The 17699-nt window shown below is 60.6% G+C and overlaps 2 protein-coding genes and 1 long non-coding RNA gene across 15 annotated transcripts; 1 reads left to right on the forward strand and 2 right to left on the reverse strand.

Annotated features, from left to right (window-relative positions):
* Positions 1-2: 2 nt before the first annotated feature.
* On the reverse strand, positions 3-6478 carry SPATA2L (spermatogenesis associated 2 like). Of its 4 annotated transcripts, none has more exons than XM_019740505.2 (3): positions 4533-6478; positions 3372-3675; positions 3-1817 (listed from the first exon to the last, which is right to left on the reverse strand). In XM_019740505.2, exons 2-3 carry the CDS (start codon positions 3672-3674, stop codon positions 885-887), a joined length of 1236 nt encoding a protein of 411 aa, XP_019596064.1. In that variant the 5' UTR covers position 3675; positions 4533-6478; the 3' UTR covers positions 3-884. The 4 variants fall into 4 exon arrangements, with proteins under 4 accessions (XP_019596064.1, XP_019596065.1, XP_019596063.1 ...); XM_019740506.2 differs by lacking the exon at positions 4533-6478 and adding an exon at positions 4402-4508; XM_019740504.2 differs by lacking the exon at positions 4533-6478 and adding an exon at positions 4181-4387.
* A 132-nt stretch (positions 6479-6610) lies between these two features.
* Positions 6611-17571, reverse strand: VPS9D1 (VPS9 domain containing 1). 10 transcript variants are annotated; one of them, XM_074314994.1, is made up of 16 exons: positions 17179-17571; positions 15791-15866; positions 14762-14854; positions 14500-14662; positions 12852-12963; positions 12717-12764; positions 12219-12271; positions 12025-12112; positions 11670-11755; positions 10848-11341; positions 10298-10423; positions 9760-9889; positions 9371-9579; positions 9012-9108; positions 7517-7621; positions 6611-7250 (listed from the first exon to the last, which is right to left on the reverse strand). In XM_074314994.1, the coding sequence occupies exons 1-16, from the start codon at positions 17275-17277 to the stop codon at positions 7157-7159; spliced, it is 2073 nt and encodes a 690-aa protein (XP_074171095.1). In that variant the 5' UTR covers positions 17278-17571; the 3' UTR covers positions 6611-7156. The 10 variants fall into 10 exon arrangements, 9 of the variants coding, with proteins under 9 accessions (XP_074171095.1, XP_074171094.1, XP_019596052.2 ...); XM_074314993.1 differs by having other exon boundaries at positions 12717-12779; positions 14762-14851; positions 17179-17569; XM_019740493.2 differs by having other exon boundaries at positions 9760-9885; positions 10298-10379; positions 12717-12779; positions 17179-17565.
* On the forward strand, positions 12868-13255 carry LOC141567539 (uncharacterized). Its single transcript, XR_012490262.1, has 2 exons — positions 12868-13053; positions 13159-13255. It is a non-coding gene; the product is annotated as an uncharacterized LOC141567539 (long non-coding RNA).
* Positions 17572-17699: the final 128 nt, after the last annotated feature.

Raw genomic sequence — 17699 nt, forward strand, 5'->3', positions numbered from 1 at the left:
CGGCGAGTTCCGAGTTCTTTAATGTGCTTTGAGGTCTGTCTTGTGACACATGTGCTGGGAAGGATGGAGGTGGGATGGACAGACTGGGGCAGGGCGCCCGGTGAGAACAGCACAGGAGAGGGCACCTGCCTCAAGGGCCCAAGCAGACACGTCCACCTGTCCAGTATGAGCCAGTGGTCCCTGGGACCCGACCCCCCAGGGAGGAGGGGCTGCACCTGCCTGCCGTGGTCTTGGGGGTGGTGGTTTGGGAGTTCGGCCAGTTTTTCCCATTGGACCTGGCGTGGGCAGGCTGTGATGGGCAGCCTTCGAGAACAGCCCCCTGCCCTCTAAAGCTGGCACATCGGGAAGGGCAGGGAGGTTGCGGGGGTGGGGGCCCAGAGTGCAGTGACACTCGGCTGCCCAGGCGCCCTCTCCTGCTGGTTTGCCTTCAGATCATCCCTCTGTCCAGGGGGCCAGTCTCAGCCATACGCCTTCATGGCTGGCCTGTGACAGCTCAGCCATGCACCTGGCAGAGCCCAGGGGCTCAGTGTCACCTCCAGGTCCCCCTGGACATGGGGGCAGACAGTGTGTCCCCAAGCACAACCTGCAGGGAGCAGCTCAGGAGCTACAGGCAGACGCTGGGTGCCACAAGGGGTGGGGAAAGGGCAGGAGGCTGAGGGTCCTTCATGGGGACAGGCTCAGGTGCCTTGACACGGACACAGGCTGGACCCCTCCACCCAGCACATTCTGGCGTGGTTCTGGGTGCCAAGGGTGGGGCTTTGCACAGAAGGCGAGACCTTGTGTGGGGCCTGGCCGCCGCCTCTGTGGCCATTGCCCCAGGAGGGACGAGGCCCAGAGAAGCACCACGGAAATGGACAAATCCCTAGCTGGGGGCCTGGCTTGGCCTAGGGTCGGGCCCCTGGGCCGTCATAGAGCAGGGTGTCCACCTGTGCCCGCCGCAGCCATAGGCGCTGCTGGGTGTCTCCAAGGAGTGCACGCAGCACGTGGCCCAGACGGCAGGTACGCAAGGTGGTACAGTGGGTGGCATGCAGCTGGCGGCAAGTGTCACAGCTGAGGGTGGGCAGGGCCCCAGGGACCAGGCAGCTGTGCGCCTGGTAACCAAGGGGTTCAGGGGGTGGGCCGTGCGCGTGCTGGGGGCTGGCCCGCCCAGGGCTCCCGGGGGTCTTGGGAGCAGCCAGGTCCCCAGGCTGACTCAGCAGCTCTCGGTGCAGCGAGAGGAAGGAGAAGGCCTCAGGCTCCAGCTCCTCCTCCAGGGCCGTGTAGGGCGGGCTGCTGGCCTGTGACACCGCAGCATCCCCCAGGGGCTCCCAGGCCTCGGCCCCCGCACCCCACAGTTTCGCGCTCTGCTCCCACGGCAGAGGCCGGCAGGCCAGCTCCGAGGGGGGTGAGCCTGGGCCTGGACACGGCTCTCCGTACGAGCTGGACTCCTCTGGGCCCTCGTCCTCCTGCAGGCCCCGGTACAGGTCCAGCTGGGCCCGGAACAGAGCCGGGGGGCCCCGGGGCGGCAGGGCCAGCCGCTGCTGCAGCCAAGCCACACAGGAGGCCACGTCCACGCTGCCTCGCCTGGCCTGCAGCAGCTCCTCAGCCGGAAGCACACTGGTGCCCAGCTGGGCTAGCACCTCACCCAGGATGTCACACTCCAGCCGCAGGGCGAAGCAGCCCAGGGCCACCTGCAGTAGCTGGCCGGCGGGGGGCGGGGCAGTCATCATGAGGCGGTGGTTGTCCCTGGGCACGTAGCCCATCTTCTGGAAGCTCTGGATGAGGAGGTCCTCTGACAGCGCACCTTTCAGCACGTGCACGTAGCCCCCGGAGAAGGTCTGCAAGGGAGGGGCCCGCTCAGAGGCTGCCGGCTTCCGAGGCCTGAGCGGGCCAAGCTCCACTCCAGCCCGGGCCACCCCCTCACTGTAGATGGCAGTGTGGTGCCAACTAAGCAGACTGTCCCAGGCTGTGCTGACGCTGCCTCCAGAGGAGCTTCTGAAAAACACAGATGCTCAGGGCCAGCCCCAGAGAGTCATCGACTGAGACTGCCCATCATCACCGTTTAAAAACGACATTCATGTGGCTGAAACAAGAGCCCTACACTGAGGGAGGTCACTGCCTCTGGGCCCCTCCATCTGCGCGCAGCCCTGGGGTTTGCGACTGTGATTCACTTCTCAGGTACCGGCTGACTGTTTTGTTACGCATGCGCACACAGGTGCGTATCTGCTCTGACCAGGTAGCCTCCTAAACGTGCTGAGCTGAGCTCTGCGTTCTCAGTTAACTCTGGAGGGCTTTCCCTGCCAGCAGGGGCTCAGCCATTCACTCTTTCCAGGTGGGTAGCATTCCACCATGTGGACAAAACAGCTGCATTCTGGAGGCTCTCCTGTGCACCTGGGCTGAGAGCCCTGGAATAACAGATGGGTAAGTGCTTTCTAGACTGCGAAGTTATGTGAGGAACTAGAAGAGTGATCAGAATGATGATGGTGTGTCTCTCCCAGCTCTGAAATTCAATTAGCCTGGGAACCTGTGAGCGTTCCTCTGCTTAGGATAGCCCCCAAACCCGCAGCACTGCTGTGTGCCAGCATTGTACTCTGGGCTTTGCCTCCCCCCACAACAGACCTTAAACTGGACTGTTGTTGTGTCCATTTGGCAAAGGAGGAAATGGGTTCAGAAAGCCACACAGCCAGGTGGTAGAACCAGACCCCATGCAGGTCAGCCCAGCACCACGCCTAGGAGCGCCCAAGGGCAGTCCTGTGTTCTGCTTCCAGCCCCACAGCCCTTGCCCTCTTGTCTCTCTGGATGAGTGAAAGCCCTAGATGCTCGGACCCGCAGGTGTCCTCCAGGAGCAGTGGGCTCCAGAGCTCCCCTCCCCAGAGGCTACTGCTGTCATGGCAACTGGTGGAGGCAGCTCGCCCACGTGCTCAGTGACATCATCTTCCCCCTCTTCCAAATTAGCTCAGAGGCTAGGCGGCCTGCCCCTTCTGCTGCCCCCCTCACTTACCGAGAGGAGTCGGGCAGCCCTGGGCACAACCTCTGTACCTGGGCCGAGAGGTGGACTAGGTTCGTGCCCACCCTGGCCCCCAACCTCTGTCTGCTTCATAGGGGTACACCCACCTGGCATCCTCTGTAAGTGGGATGGGAACTTCAAGTCCCTCCCGAGCGCCTGTCCTGTGATTTTTACAGCCACTGGGGCCTCAAGGCCATTTCGGGGAGCACAGTGATGAAAGCTTTAAGGGGCAGGAGGCAGGCACCGGGGAGGGACTGGCCTCCACCCAACCCATGTTCTCCGCCCCAAACTGCCCCAACACAGCCCTGAGACCCACCAGGCTAAGGACACCTGATCCCCCATTCCCCGACGCCTGGGCAGGGGGACCCCGCGGCCCGCGCCTTACCTTGATGGTGGTGAACTCCTTCCTCCAGGGCAACAGGTACAGGTGCACGGCGGCCAGCTCCAGCAGCTCGAAGGCTCGGGCTAAGCCGCGCAGCGCGGGGGCCAGGTCGGCACGGCCCCACAGGCCGTCGGTGAGCAGCGCCAGCGCGTCGTCCTGCAGCGCCCCGTGCAGGGCGAAGTCTTCCACCAGGATCTGCCAGAGCACCGCGCGCAGCGATGGGTCCCCGCACACGCCCGCGCGACCGCGCCGCAACTCGCGCTCCAGGCACTGGCGGTAGTCCTCCGACAGAGAGCTGCTGCCCATCCTGGCGGGGGTGGGGGTAGGACTTTAGGAACCAGGACCCCTCCCCGCTAGCTGTGCGCCCCCGGGTCCCCCACTCAGCATCCACAGGTCCAGCCTGGCAACCCTGTCCTTGCCAGCTGAGCGCCCCCACCCCGTATCTACAGCAACCCTCTTTCCTAGAGACCCGCCCCTCCAGCTGAGGACCCCATCCCGAACAGAGACCCCTTCGCCTTCCAAATCGTTCTGTGAGCCCCACGGGCGACCCCACTACCTGTCTGTCCCCAGCGGTCCCTACGCGCCCAACTCTACTCCAGCCTCTTCCCCAGCAGGGCGCTTCCGCCGTGTGCGGGCTGCGCCCGTCGGCCTCGGCAGTGACGCTCGGGGCGGGTCTTGCATCAGGCACCGCCCTCTCGGCTAACGCGAGCCAGCCCGAAGGCGTGGCGGCGCAAGTCCCCGCGGGGCGGGGCCTGGTGACGGCCAGGGAGGATGCCAGCGGTCCCGCCTCGCCGAGCACCTGCGTGATGCACCTGTGAGGTCACCTGTCCCAGCGTCGCCCGTCTCCTCTCGGCGCCGGTGCAGTTCACGGCCAATACCCCGGCCAAGTGTGCGGATACATAGCGGGCGCTCGGTGAATGGTTGTGTCCCAGCAGCCCCTCCCACCGAGGCGGGCACCTGGTGGGTCCGCCGGGCTGGGAGCCGGGACGCGGGGCGGGGACACCTCCTGGTGGGGCGGGGCCCTTCACGTTACCTAACGGGGCTCGCCCGATTCAGGGTGGGGCGGGGCCATCTCCAGGTAGGGCGGGGCCAGCACTCAAGGTGGGCACAAGGATTGCGTGTGGTCGTGGATTAAAATGAACACCTCAGTGTTGGCCGGCCGACCTCGAGGTCTGTTCCTTCGGGCTCCGCTTCCCGGACTCCTGCCGCTCTCCGTCGCCGGTCCCCGAGCGTCATCAGGGCGGGTCTTTGAGGTGGGATGAGGCACCTTCCTGCCGACTGCACAGGATTGTGCGTTGACATGCACCCTCTGTACGCGTTCTTGTTGCGTGTGCAGGATCGTGAGTGTGCGTTTTCCACTCTGTGGATGGTGTTGTGCTCCGTACCTCAGATCTTCTTCACTCCTGCACTCAGTAGTGTGACATCCATTCCGTGTCTCTGTGTGACCCGCTCCTGTTGTGTGCTGCCCCAGTGGTCATGGCCCTTCCTCAGTGTGACGCTTGAACCTGGGCAGATCTTTACACCTGTCTCCACCCATAGGATGGAAGTGACATTGAGTAGCTTCTCAGGGTAAGGGAAAAACTCCTTGTTATCTCGAGATGATGCTGTCTTGGAAACCAGCCAACATACTGTCAGGAAGGCAGCAACTACGTGGGGAGGCCTTGCACTCAGCTGAGCAAACGTCCCCAGAATTCACGTCCACCTGGAACCTGGGAATGTTAACTTATTTGGAAATAGGGTCTCTGCAGATGTGATCAAGTGAGCATGAAGTCATACTGGATTAGGGTGGCCCCAAATCCAATGTGACCGGTGTCCTTACAAGAGGGGAGTTCAGACACAGATGCACAGGGGAGAAGGCATATGATGACTGACACAGCTACGAGCCAGGATTGCAGGAGCCGTGAGAAGCTGGACCAGGCACAGGATTCTGTTCCAGCATTTCCAGGGGCACGACTCTATCAGCACCTTGGTCTCTGACTTCTGGCCTCTAAAGACATTTCTGCTGTTTTAAGCCTCCTGGTTGGTGGTACTTTGTGACAACTGCCACAGGAAGCTGAGGCAGGCCTCACATAATCCACCCGATAGCCCTGAGGTCCTGGCTGACAAGCACCCACTGCAAACATGTGGACAAATGTCCAGATGATCCCAAGCCCTGGACATAGGGTCACCCCACTCTGGAAGCTGATGTGGGGTGGGGGGGTGCAGAGACAAGCTGTCCCCACTGGGCCCTGCCCAAACCGAAGATTCACGGGCAAAGTGAGTAACTGTTGTGTGCTCAAGCCAGTGAGTTTGGGTGGCTTGTCACTCAGTTGTGGACAGCGGGGATGGTCTCATTTGCCACCTCCTCTCCACTCTCCTCCACTCCATCTGTATACATGTCCTCCTATGACCTGGGGCTACAGCCAGGAGCAGAGCTGGGTCAGAGGGTCAGTCGGTACTTAGCTTGGCCCAGGTCTGCAGTCCACCGTGTATGAAGTTCTAGCTTGTTATTGAGTTTCTTGGTTTTTTATGACCTCTTACGCTGATTTGTTTTTTTTATTTCGTCCTTTGTTGATAGCCTGTTCATAGCCTTTCCTATTTTTCTAATTGGGCCTCCTGATTTTTTTCTTGTTGACTTGCAGGCTTTCCAATGTGAAGAATCAATTATTCATCCTTGTTTCATGCAGGAGCCACAGGCTCAGCCCCAGGTCGCACTCAAGCAGCGGCCTGAGCACAAGCGCATCTGATGACAATGCATTGGGCAGGGTGCCAAGGAGATGGCCCCACAGGTGTGGCCCCTGGCACAAAGCCAACAGGCGGGCCCATTACCAGGCTTGGCTCCAGGCACACCTTCATCCTCCACCCATCCTTGCACCATCAATGTCAAGGCCTAGAGAAGGGGCATTGCCCCCACCCCGCCCACAGCTCCATGGCTGCCTGTGATTCAGGTCCAGTTTGGGGGACTCAGAATTCCACATTCACAAGAGTACAAGCAGAATACCAGTAGACTGAGGGCAGGGCCGTGGGCCTTCCTCTGGAGGGGGGGGGGGGAGACGGGTGCTCAACTCTGACCCTGCAGAGCGCCCTGTCCCAGGGGGTGCAGCCCCAGGGCTACCACACTCCTGAGCAGAGGATCTGGGGGGCAGGCCTGGTGTGGTGGACCTCAGTGATCTCTGGGAGTCTGGCTCTTCCTGGTCAGTAGACATGGTGGCTGTGCTGCTTAGGCCTCCGCCCCGCCAGGGAGAGGGGAGCCAGCAGCTATGTGGAAGGAGACATCAGTGATCTCTTTATTCTCAGCCAGGTCAGTGGCTGCCGGGGGCATGGAGAGTCAGAGCAGACAATGGGCTGCTGGCACACACTGACCCTCAGGTTCACAGCAACCCAGAAGGGGCTGTCCAATGCCCTCTGCCAAGGGTGGGAGTAAGGCTCAGAGCCCCCAGACATGGCAGATGCCCAGGTACACCTGGGCCTCCAGGGGAGAGTGGCCTGGTCAGTGCTCGATAAACAAGAAGCACAGCCTCAAACCACCTGGGCTGACAGAAACTGGCTCAGGGACTTCTGCCTGTCACAGGGGAACAAGGGAGCGGCACCAGCCCTGCCCTCAGCCAGGCCCATGGCCCCTCTCTGCCCTGGGGACAGGAAAGGGCAGGGCCTGGTGTTAGGGACTGATCCAGCTTAGGCCCATCCAGTCAACAACAGAGTGGCCTCTTCCAGCCCCTGGGAGCAGACGCTGGGGCGGGAGCTGCCGCGCCCCCAGTGCGACTCCTGGTACAGTCCACAGGGTACAGTCCACAGGGTCCCGTCCTCCACTACTTGCCCAGGGCCCCCCGGGGCAGCAGTTCCACGTAGCTCAAGGCGCTCTGCAGTGATGTCAGGCAGTAGCCCTCCTCTCCAATCAGATACCTGTGGGGGGCAGTGCCTGTCACCTGGCGGGGATGTGAGTAGGCCCCTGGCATTCTGGAAGGGGCATCCACCCTCAGTGGGCAGGACCCAGATGCTGAGGTCCCAAGGGGGCTGTCAGGGAGGCTGGGTGGGGGACAGCCTACTCTCCAGGCAGACGCTGCTCAGGGCTTGGTCCTCCAGCTCAGGCAGAGTGCTGACAAGGGGGCTGCAAGGGGCTGGGAGAGGGGGCCGTGGGCCACATGCACACCGGTCCCCCGGGGCCCTACCCCTCGTGGATGAATTCCTCCAGGGCAGCGCACTCTGACACCAGCTGGGGAAGCCTGCTTCTCAGCACCACGAAAGACAGGATGGGTAGCAGGTCATCAGCGCCGCTGGTGGACAGAGGCACACTGGCTGGTCAGCTCCAGGGGCCAGCGGGGCTGCTCAAGCCCCAAACCGCGGAGCCCCCAGCTCAGCCCCTGGAGTGGTCTGGGGCTTGCTGGCTGCTCTCCCTGAACAGACCACCTAGGAGCAGCCAGGCCATCCCTGAATGGGGCCTCTGTGCTACTGGACCCAGGAAGGCCCCATGGTGGAGGGGCGGGGGCAGCTGCAACCTCACAAACCTGCCCCATCCTGGGGGACAGACTGATGGAGGGGATGACCCATGACCGGGGCAGCCTGCTCACTCCTGAGATCGGCTGTCACTCAGCTCAGCACAGCAGGCACCCCAGACCCTCTGCAAGAGGCATCTAAGTGAGCTCATGGGAGTGAGTGAGTGAACTCCAACCCAAAGGCCCCATGGCCGTGGTCTCCGGGAAGAGCAAGGAGGCAAAGATTACAGCTTGAGTCTAACCGGGGGGGCCTCACACAGCATGAGCTCCTGCTCATGGCCTGGTCCCCATGTGCCCGCCAGGTACCGCACACCTGCAGGCACACAGACCCAAAGGAAGGAGCTAGTGAATGGCTGCGACTGGACTGGGAAACACCTTCAGTTCCAGAGCGCTTGCTGGGAAGCTAAATGATAAACTGGTGAAGGGGCTGCTGGGAGCCAGGCTGGACCGCACTCTGCCCAAGCCTGCAGCTGAGGCCCAGCACCCTGGCCCTGGGGAGTGGCATCTCTCACCTTCTTGGGTGGAGCTCCTCCCTGCCGACCTCACACTCAGCTCTGAGTCCTACCTGCAGACCCCTGGGCGTGGGTGTGAGCCACAGCCCACCCACCAGGCTGCAATGACAGGTGCCTTCAAGATGACCTTTGGTCCTTGGGATAAGGTGGCAGGAGGCAGAGCCCCTGCAGGTACTGAGGGAAGCCAGCCCCTGGTGGGCACCTGTACCCTCAACACAGGGAGATCCAGGTGAAACTGAGGCAGAACTGAGGATCAAGCATCAGAGCCCCCGGCTGCAGCATCCTGGTGGAAAAGAGCCCCGCCCCACCTCGGGAGGGTGGAGCAAGGACAATGCAGGAACCCCAGGGCTGGGGGCTCAGTGCAGGGAATAGGCTTGTCACTGGGCTGGGGTGGCTTCCCAGGTGTACAACTGAGGGACCAAGCATGGAATTCTGGGGTGAGCAAGCCTCAATTTCATCAGATTAGCCAGGGGGTCCCTGACCCCTGAGACCCAGAGAAGTGGAAACGGGCTGTACTCTCCTGGATGATGAACTGCTGGGGGCTAAGAAAACCGGTCCCAGCGTCCGGGGCAGGCAGGACGGTTCTCTCTCCCCCCAGGCCTGTGAGCAGCCCTCACGCACCCAGCGCCCACCCTAGGCTATGCCCTCTCAGTACTCACATGGCAGCAGCGCCTGGCTGTGGTCCAGCCTCAAGCGCAGGCTCCTGGGCCCGGTAGTAACCCTCAGCACAGGCACAGATGACCCGCAGGGCACGCACTGTAGCACAGAGCAAGGAGTGGGGTGGGGGCGGGACGTTGGTCCCAGGCCTCCCGGCTACAGCCCCACCCCCGTCAGTGGACCATCCCTTCCAAGGCCATCGCTCTCCCCTGCATCACTTATGTCCTATGGGACACCCCCCCCCCATTTGACAGGAGGAGAACCTGCAGCTGAGAGACAAGGAATGTAGTCCCAGGCCACCCTCTGAGACAGGATCCTGTCCTGACATCCCCTTTCTCTCCTTGCAAACTCCGCCCCTCACCGATGCACTCCAGCTTCTTCTGGGGGCAGCTCTCCAGCACCAGCAGCCCCAGCTCCTGGGCTGCGGCACAGTAGGGGTAGGTGCTGGTCCCCGCGGCCTCAGGGTCCTGGGGCAGCAGCTTGGTGGGGATGCCGATGGCGGCCGGGGGTGCGTTCCTGTAGAGCTCCATGCTCCTGCTCAGGGCAGCCTCGCGGGACCGGTGCACACTCCTGGGCAGAGAGGCCAGGCTCAGGGGACCCAGGCAGGACTGCCCCGAATCATGGGAGGGCGGGTGTGGCAAATGGCTTCAGAGTAGAGCACCCGCTGGCTGGGAGCAGTCACAGGTATACCCCGGGGATGGACCCTGGCCAGGGATGCGAGTGGGGAACGCCCTGAGGGGACTGGAGCACCTGTAGAGGGTCAGCAGCAGGGGCCACAGTGGGGAGAAGAAGGGCTCCTCGATGCAGGCCAGGCAGCGGTCCTTGGAGACGGCCGTGTTCAGGCCTTCGAAGGCCAGGAGCGTCACCGAGAGCAGCCTGTCTGCCGGGGGCAGAGCCGGCACAATGGCACTGTGGGGCCGCTGGCAGCCCCTGGAGCTCACCCCCAGCCAGCCTGCGGTGCCCAGACAGGCCTCACCCAGGGCCACAGCTAGCGCCCTGGGCAGTGCGGAGGGGTTCTGCCTGGCCCTCCTTCCACTCCCCTTTTCACCCCGTGCCCCCTGTCCGTGTGGCCTAGGGTCCCAGCAAGGAGTCTGGACCCTTACTCCTGGGCGCTCACAGGGTCACACACAGCTCCTGAGGGGCCAAGGAGACAGGCCTGAGAAGGAGAGCACAGAATGGGCTCTTTCTGAAAAGGGTTTGTACCCCAAACTGTGGGAACCCCGAGAAACTTTGGACAAGAAATCTCAGGCTCAGAGAGATGGGGGCCCAACCTGAGGAGGAGACGGACCTGCCACAGGGCTCTGGGGCCCAAGGTGAGAATGAAGGTCCTGGACTACTGTCAAGCCTCCCTCGCTGGTTCTTAGAAAATCCTTGGAAGGGATCTGGAAGTCACCTGCCATCCTGGGCTCCAACCCTTAGGGAACCCACACACTGTTCTCAAAATGGAAAAAGCTGGAGGATGAGCCAGCGTCACCACCAGGCTGCACACATCTGACAGTCCTTAGAAGGATGGTGAGTCCGACCAATGACACAGCCAGGACCACGTGGCCCCCAGAGGCTCTGAACAGAAGACTGCACAGACCAGACTGCGTGTCTGGTGCAGCCCAGTGAGGAGGCAGCGAGGGATGGAGGGAGACCCACCGCAGCTGCTCCCGCAGGCCGGAGGCCGAAGCGGGGAGTCTGGGTGCGAGCCTGTCTGCTATGCAGGGGGTTTGGCCATTGGATGTGGACGCGGAGGGGAGGGCTCTGCGGGTCAGGGCTGGCTGGCTGCCATGCAGAGAGCCTCCTCCCTGGGCCCACCCGCCCACCTGTACTGCGGGAGCGCGGCCTGCCCTCACCGATGGCGTTGTGTATGTCCTCCACGGTGCTCCTCAGCTGCTCCAGCAACGGCTCGTCCTTCAGCCCTGGGGTCTGAGGCTCAGGCCGCCCCCCAGGGCCGAGGCCCCACCTCTCAGAAGTAGCCAAGAACTGCTCCAAGTCTTCAAAGGAGCTATCCTTGCCCGCCAGGGGTGAGGGAGGCCCCTTAGGGCTGCCGTCCGCCCCTCTGTCTGGGGCGCCTGGGTGGAGCTGGGGTGTGGGGGGACTGGCAGGGGGCCCGTCCGCGGGCCCCTGGGCCGGGCTGGGCTCCGGGGGGCACAGCATGCAGTAGAGGCTCTGCGACGGCCGCAGCCGCCGGCTTCCAGGTGCCAGCAGCCCGTCAGCGTCCGGGGGCAGGGAGCAGCAGCCGGGGGCCGAGGCGGCCGCAGCGCCCCTGCTCACGACGGGGTATAGGGCCCGGTACACCGCACACTGGAGCTTCTTTAGGAGCTGCGAGATGGGGTGGTCCGGCACACTGCGAGCAGAAGAGAGGCACGTGCGTGGGGCCGCCCGGCGGGCTGCAGGGGCTGCAGCTGGCCCGGGGTCTGAGGAAGAAGACCCCCACCTCACATCCACCCGTCCAGAGAAGCGTCTCATGTATTCTTTCCTCGCGAGCGAACGTTGCAAAGAGAGTCTGACCCACCCCTCCCAGAAGGCAGAGGAAGGCCAGTGAAAGACCCTCAGTGTGAAGGGGGCGGGGCCCTGGGGCAGCCAGGCCTCCTCATTCACCTCTTCCCATTCTAGTCCTTTCAGCCAGCAACGGGGGGGGGGGGGGGGGCGGGGGTTGCTGAGGACCCTGGTACCTGAGCAGGTGGGACACCAGGCTGGTCACCAGCGACAGGTCCCCAGGGCTCCTCTTGAGCTTGGCCTTCCAGTGCTTCGGCCAGTCCTGCAGGACAGGAGACCTTGGAGGAGAGCGAGGCAGGACCTCCACGGTGGGATGCCCCATCCCCGCCCTGCCCCTCGCACACCGCCGCCAAGGCTGCACCCCAGCAAACCCCGCCTGTTAATAGACTCCCTGGGATGTAGGGAAGACCCAATGCCCGCAGGCCTGCAGGCCCCCGCCCCTCCCGCTGGGAACCACACGTGACCCTAGCCCCGCCCCTGGGAGCTGCAGCACGTAGCCCCGGCCCCTGCACCCGCGCCCGCGGGACTCACGTGGTCTTGCTCGTACTCCAGGATGGCAGCGTAGAGCGCTCGCTGCTCCCGCTCCTCCGGGGTCAGGGCGACCTGACTGCAGAACCTCCTGGGGAGGAAGGACGGGACTGGGGGACTCAGACTATGCCGGCGGGAGCGGGTGCCCCACCCATCCTCAACTGCCCTGAGACCGAGACCGACGGGAGGAGACGCACCTGTTGGCGGCTTCCTGGAGCCGCAGCCGGCGCTCCTCCATCTTCCTGTGCAGCTGGGGCGGTAGAGTTAAGGCCGTGTCTGGTTGGGCCCCCTTCCCCATCCCCGGCCGTCCCAGCGCGCCATGCCAGACACAGGGGGTTTGGCCATTGGATGTAGACGCGGCAGGGGCGCTGCCTCGGCCCCCCAGGAGGTACTGTCCAGACGGGAGGGTTGGAGGAGGCAGGAAGGCCGGAGGACAGGCACCCACTCAGTGAGGGAAGGCAAGTCCTAGGTCCGTGCAAAGGGTGGCCTTGAGGAGCCGGCCTGTGCAAAGGCCCGGAGCGCGAGAAGAAGACAGCTGTGCAGGAACCATCCCCTGTGGACATGCCTTACCCGAAGTGGAAGAATTCTGTCCCCACTCCCCGACCCCGTCACCTTTACTCCCTCCCTTCTCTCTCAGCTCAAGGTCACATTCTGAACTTCCCCTCAGGACAAGAATGGATGGGCAGAAAGGATACTGTCTCCTCCCGAGCTTTAGCGATCACCAGGTTCTCCATCATCTGCCGCTGAAGGGACAGAGTCTAGGAAGGGGAGGAGGGAATAAGGCCTGCTTCCTTCCCCCACCAACACAGAGCCTCCCGGGGGCCGCTCACCAGCGATGTCTTCTGCGTGGCCTGGCTGGGGTCCAGGCGGGCCATCCGGGCCTCATACGTGGCTTTCAGCTTCTGATTCTGTAGGGAGGCCTCCTCCAAGGGTGTCAGCTCCCTGGAAATGGTTACAAGCTGCTGTCCAGGCCCCAGGAACCCATGCTCTGGTGACCTGGGGACCCTTCCTGACCTGGCCCTGAGAACAGAGGTGAGGAGGCTGGGATGGGGTCAGGCAGGAACTGTAAAGGAGGGAGGAGGTCTGGGCTGGACTGGAGGCCACTGCCCTGCTGAAAGGTGAGTTTACTGTTGCCAGGACTCCTGACTTCAAGGGAAGCTGGACATCAGACCTTTACGCAAATCACTCGTGTTTGCCAACAACTTGAAACTTTATAAAGACACCATCTGAGCCAGACAGATTAGTTTGCAACCCACAAAAGGGAGAACCATGTCCACTGGATAACAGCTACCCACACCCGCCCACCACCAAAGTTCTGGGTCCCACCTATCCTCCTGCTCTCATGGAAGGGAGAAGGAAGGTTTGTCCTGGGGTGGAAGTCGTGTGCGCGGCCCGGCCCTGAAGCTGCACATGCAGAAAGGAGATGCCTGGAACCTCCTGAGTAGCAGTGGTCCATGAGGCCAGGCAGCAGCGTGGACAGGAGCTGGGCCTCCTAGTTTATCCCACTTGGGATGCTTGCGTCTGTGTCTTCATGTCTTTCATCAGTTCTAGAAAATTACTATTATGACTTCAAAAAATGTGCCTGCCTTGTTTTCTTTCTTTTTCTAGAACTCCAATAACCTTATGTCAGACATTCCATCTCCCTTTCAAATTTTCTGTCTTTTTTTCTTCCTGTGAGTCATTTTGGATATCTTTTGAATTCTTATCCAATTCACTAATTCTCTCTTCAGCTATATCTTCTCTGCTGTTATAAACTTGTCAACTCATTTTGTGCACTTGTATGGATTTTTACTGGAGCATATACAGTTGACTGTTGAACAACACGGGTTTGAATTGCACAGGTCCACTCATACATGGGTTTTACTTAAAATTAAAAATTTACTTAAGAGCTCATATAAATGGACTCATACAGTTCAAATCTGTGTTGCTTAAGGGTCAACTGTATTTTCGATCTGCAGAGGACCAACTTAAGTTATACTTGGATTTTTGACTGCATGGGTGGTCGGCACTCCTAACCAACCCCTCTGTTGTTCAAGGGCCAATTGTAATTTGTTGTTATTGTCTCCAGTTAGTTTTTAAAAATAATTTTGGTATTTTTAATTTTATTTCTACTTGGTTCTTTATTTGCTAGGTCAGATTTTTCAGTTTCTAGTTTCCTGCAGGTATTTTCAAACTTCTTTTTTTATTTCTCTAAATATGGAGAGCATGGTTATTTCATAATGTGTGGCTGTTAACTGTTTTTGAAGACTCTGTAGGTATTTTTCTGCTGGCATTCCTTCATTGTTTATTTTTGTGCTTGGTTATCTTTGTGTGCCACTTATTTTATGAAAGTTGAAAGTGCTTTTCTCCAAAGCCAATTTGCATTTGTTTCTGCCAGGCACATGGGTATTTCCACTCTTGGACCCATTTTAACTAAATTCACTGTTGCCTGGCCTCCAAACCCAGACTCTTTCCACCTTCCATTTTGCCCCGTCTTACTTCTTAGAGCTTTGCGACTCGACCACCTGAAGCCTCTGGAAGATCTCAGGTGGCAGAAACGGGAGGAGCTTCCCCCCTTCATCTGAGTACACCCGACGGTGTCGACTGGTAGGCAAGGACACAGGAGCAGCCACAGGTATGGCTGGCTTCAGGCATGCTTTCCCTGCAAGACAGAGCGCCAGGAGTCAGCACAGGGACCCACATTCCACAGAGGAGGCACAGACTTGGGGATATGCCCCAGGAAAACCTGCTGGAGACCCACCAAGCTTGGCAGCTGTCGACTGGGCCCTCTCCAGACACTGCTCTGCCAGCTTCAGCATCTTCAAGGTGTCTGGGGGCATGGTCTCCCCATCTTCTGGGGAGTAAGGAATAGAAGGCTGGTCACCATCACCTCAATCACTAATCAGATTCTTGCTGAGATAAAAACAGGGGCAAATTTGCCCCTCCTAATCTCTGACCCCCGGGCAAGCCCACCTTCTCCTCATCTCTGACCACCTGCCCTGGGTTAGCTTGTCTCCCTGCTCATCTCTGACCTTGGGTGACCCCACCCCTTCTCATCTCTGACCCCCAGGGAACCCATCCCCTCTCTGACCCCTAAGCAAGCCCACCCCCTCTTCATTTCTGACTGCCTGCCCTGGGTTTGCCTCCTGACGCTGTGTGCGCTCTGAGAGCTTGGCCAGCCCAGCATCTGACTGACTGTCCCGTTGTCTTGGCTGGACCATCAGAGCCCTCTCTCTACCCAACTGGGTCTTTTCTCCTCCCTGAGGGCTTCACTTGCCCCTATTGCCTCTCCTCCAGGTGGGCCTTGCAATCAACATGGGCCACCTCACAGAGACAGCTTCGTCCCGCATCTCCCTGCCTCTGGCTGTGCTCAGCCCCGCCTCCTGGCGTTCTGTATCCGTCCTCATGAGATTGCTCCTATCAGCAGACACGTGCTGTAGGAGCTGCCACCTGAGGCCCTCCTGCCCCTTACCCTCTCCAGCCTGCCTGCCCTTTCTCACATGTTGTACCCACTCTCACCTCAGAGCTTCTGTACGTCCCTGTGTGGGGAATGCTCAGCTAACTCCTACCTGGGCTGGGATCCGACTTCTGGTCTCTGGTCATGCCCCACCCTATCTCCTTCCCTTTACAGCACCTGCTCCTTTCTGCTCCCACATCACAGCACAATAGGTCATGTTAACTGAGTGCCCACCCATACGATACAGGACACCCCCAGACCTGGGACCCACCAAGGGCTCAGGTGTCCAAAATTTGCCCAGTACAGGAGTAGCGGTGAGGCTGAGAGCTGTACCTTTGGTGATTTCCACTTCTTCCAGCAACACCTGAGAGATGTAGTGGATACTCCTCAGGTATTCTGTATATGCCTCCTGTGCCCAGGGAAGAGAAATGGCAGGGCTCAGGCCAGGAGAGGCAAAGGATTCACTCACGCCTGCCTGGTGCCCTCCAGGCAGACACAGGAGCAGTGGTGTCTGCTTATCTCTGAGACACTTGACAGTTAGCTTGAGGTGGACACAGATTAGTGAGTCTAATCAGTGAGATTTTGCCTGGGGCACAGTGTCCCTCTTCTCCAGACTTGAAGGCGAAGCTGCCCAGCTGGTACCCATCCCACCATCCACTGCCCTTTTTCCCAGCACAGGAAGGAACTGATTGTCATTCCGGGGCCAGGGAAGCAACTTAGACAGTTGTTGTTATTTTTCATTATGTAACAAGTTTCCTTCCTGTGCAACTCAGAGGCCATTCAGTCATTGGCTTTGAAAACTTTCCTGGGGGTGGGGGAGTTGATGAAAGAGCGATGTTGCATATCTTAGAACCACTTTCCTGCTGAGCCCCTGGAAATCCCTTCCCTGAACCGCAGAATAAGCACTGCTTGGACACGCAGCGGTCCAGGGCACCAGAATATTGCATTCCCAGGCTGTGAGCGTTCTGTCCAGGGCACCCTGACAACTCAAGGCGTTGGGGACCACAGCATGGTGTTTTGTTTTTTCTTTTGTTGCATCCTCGTTCTCAAATTACTCATCGTTAAGTCTACACCTCAGAGATAAGGTTAAAACGGATCCGGGAATAATATCTGGCTCGTGGGGGCACTTGCCTCCCTAGAAAACCGACTTGAGAAAAGCAGGGGATTCAGGACCGGGATGCTTTTCCTAGGCTCACGCGGCCTCCTCCTCTCCTTGGGCAGCCCTGGGTGGCTCAGCCGGCTTTTCCACCTGGTTGCCACCCTTTTCCTCAACACCCATTCGGGGCAACAAGGTACACCCTCCCCCGCCTGCATTTCCTTCCCAACAAGCTCCAAGGCGACTGGGAAGGCACAGCACGAACAAGCCGCGCTTAACCTTTTCTGGAATCCCTCCCCTGTGCGAATCTGATTAAATCTAGTGTCTGCCCAGAAAAACGCACATACACATCGAATGGTCTGCCAGATATAATTTGCAATCTGCTTCACAGTCCTATTGTATCGCCTTTACAAATAAGACCTCGGCTCCAGTTCCCGATTCGCTGAACAGACGGGCAGACTGAGAGAGGGCTGGGAGCTGTCCAAGGTCACAAGCCGACTCCCGAGCCCAGCGCCCCGGAGCCGCCGGAGGGGTCCTGGCCGGCGCCCACCCCGCGGCCCCGCCCTCGCCCACGCCCACCAGGCTGGCCTAGGTCGGGGGCCATCCCCGCCTCGCCTCGCCTCACCCGGGGCTGGTTGCCGGTGTCCAGCTCGATGGCCCCGTTGGCTAGCTTCATGGCGCACTGCAGCGGCTTCACCGCGCCGTCCCCGGCCGCAGCGGCCATGGCGTCCGGCGGGGGGGCGGTGGTGGCGGCTAAGGGGCAGGGCGGGCGGCCTGAAGACCGGAACAAAGACTGCGCGGGAGCAGGCGCCGGCGGAGCAGCGGACCGCAGGAACAGACGGAACAGGCACGCGTACACTTCCGGCTGCCCCGCCCACGCCGCGCGTTCTGCTCCAGAGGCTGAAGGGGCGGAGGTGTCAAATAACCTCTTCACGCAGTTGCTACGAAACGACGCCCTCACTCCACGTCTGCGACACACCAGCTGTGCGGATCTCGCCGCGCCCCTCCTCGCTCAGCCTCTCGTTCTCGTCACTCCGCCCCCGCCACCCCGCTTTACGCCCTTATCGCCACGCCCCTCCTTCCTTTCCCCGCTCCTGTCCCTCTTCACTAAGTCCCGCCCCTTCTCGTCACTCCTCACCCTTCCGT

Source organism: Rhinolophus sinicus, linkage group LG11 (assembly GCF_036562045.2).
Source record: "Rhinolophus sinicus isolate RSC01 linkage group LG11, ASM3656204v1, whole genome shotgun sequence".
NCBI lineage: Eukaryota > Metazoa > Chordata > Mammalia > Chiroptera > Rhinolophidae > Rhinolophus > Rhinolophus sinicus.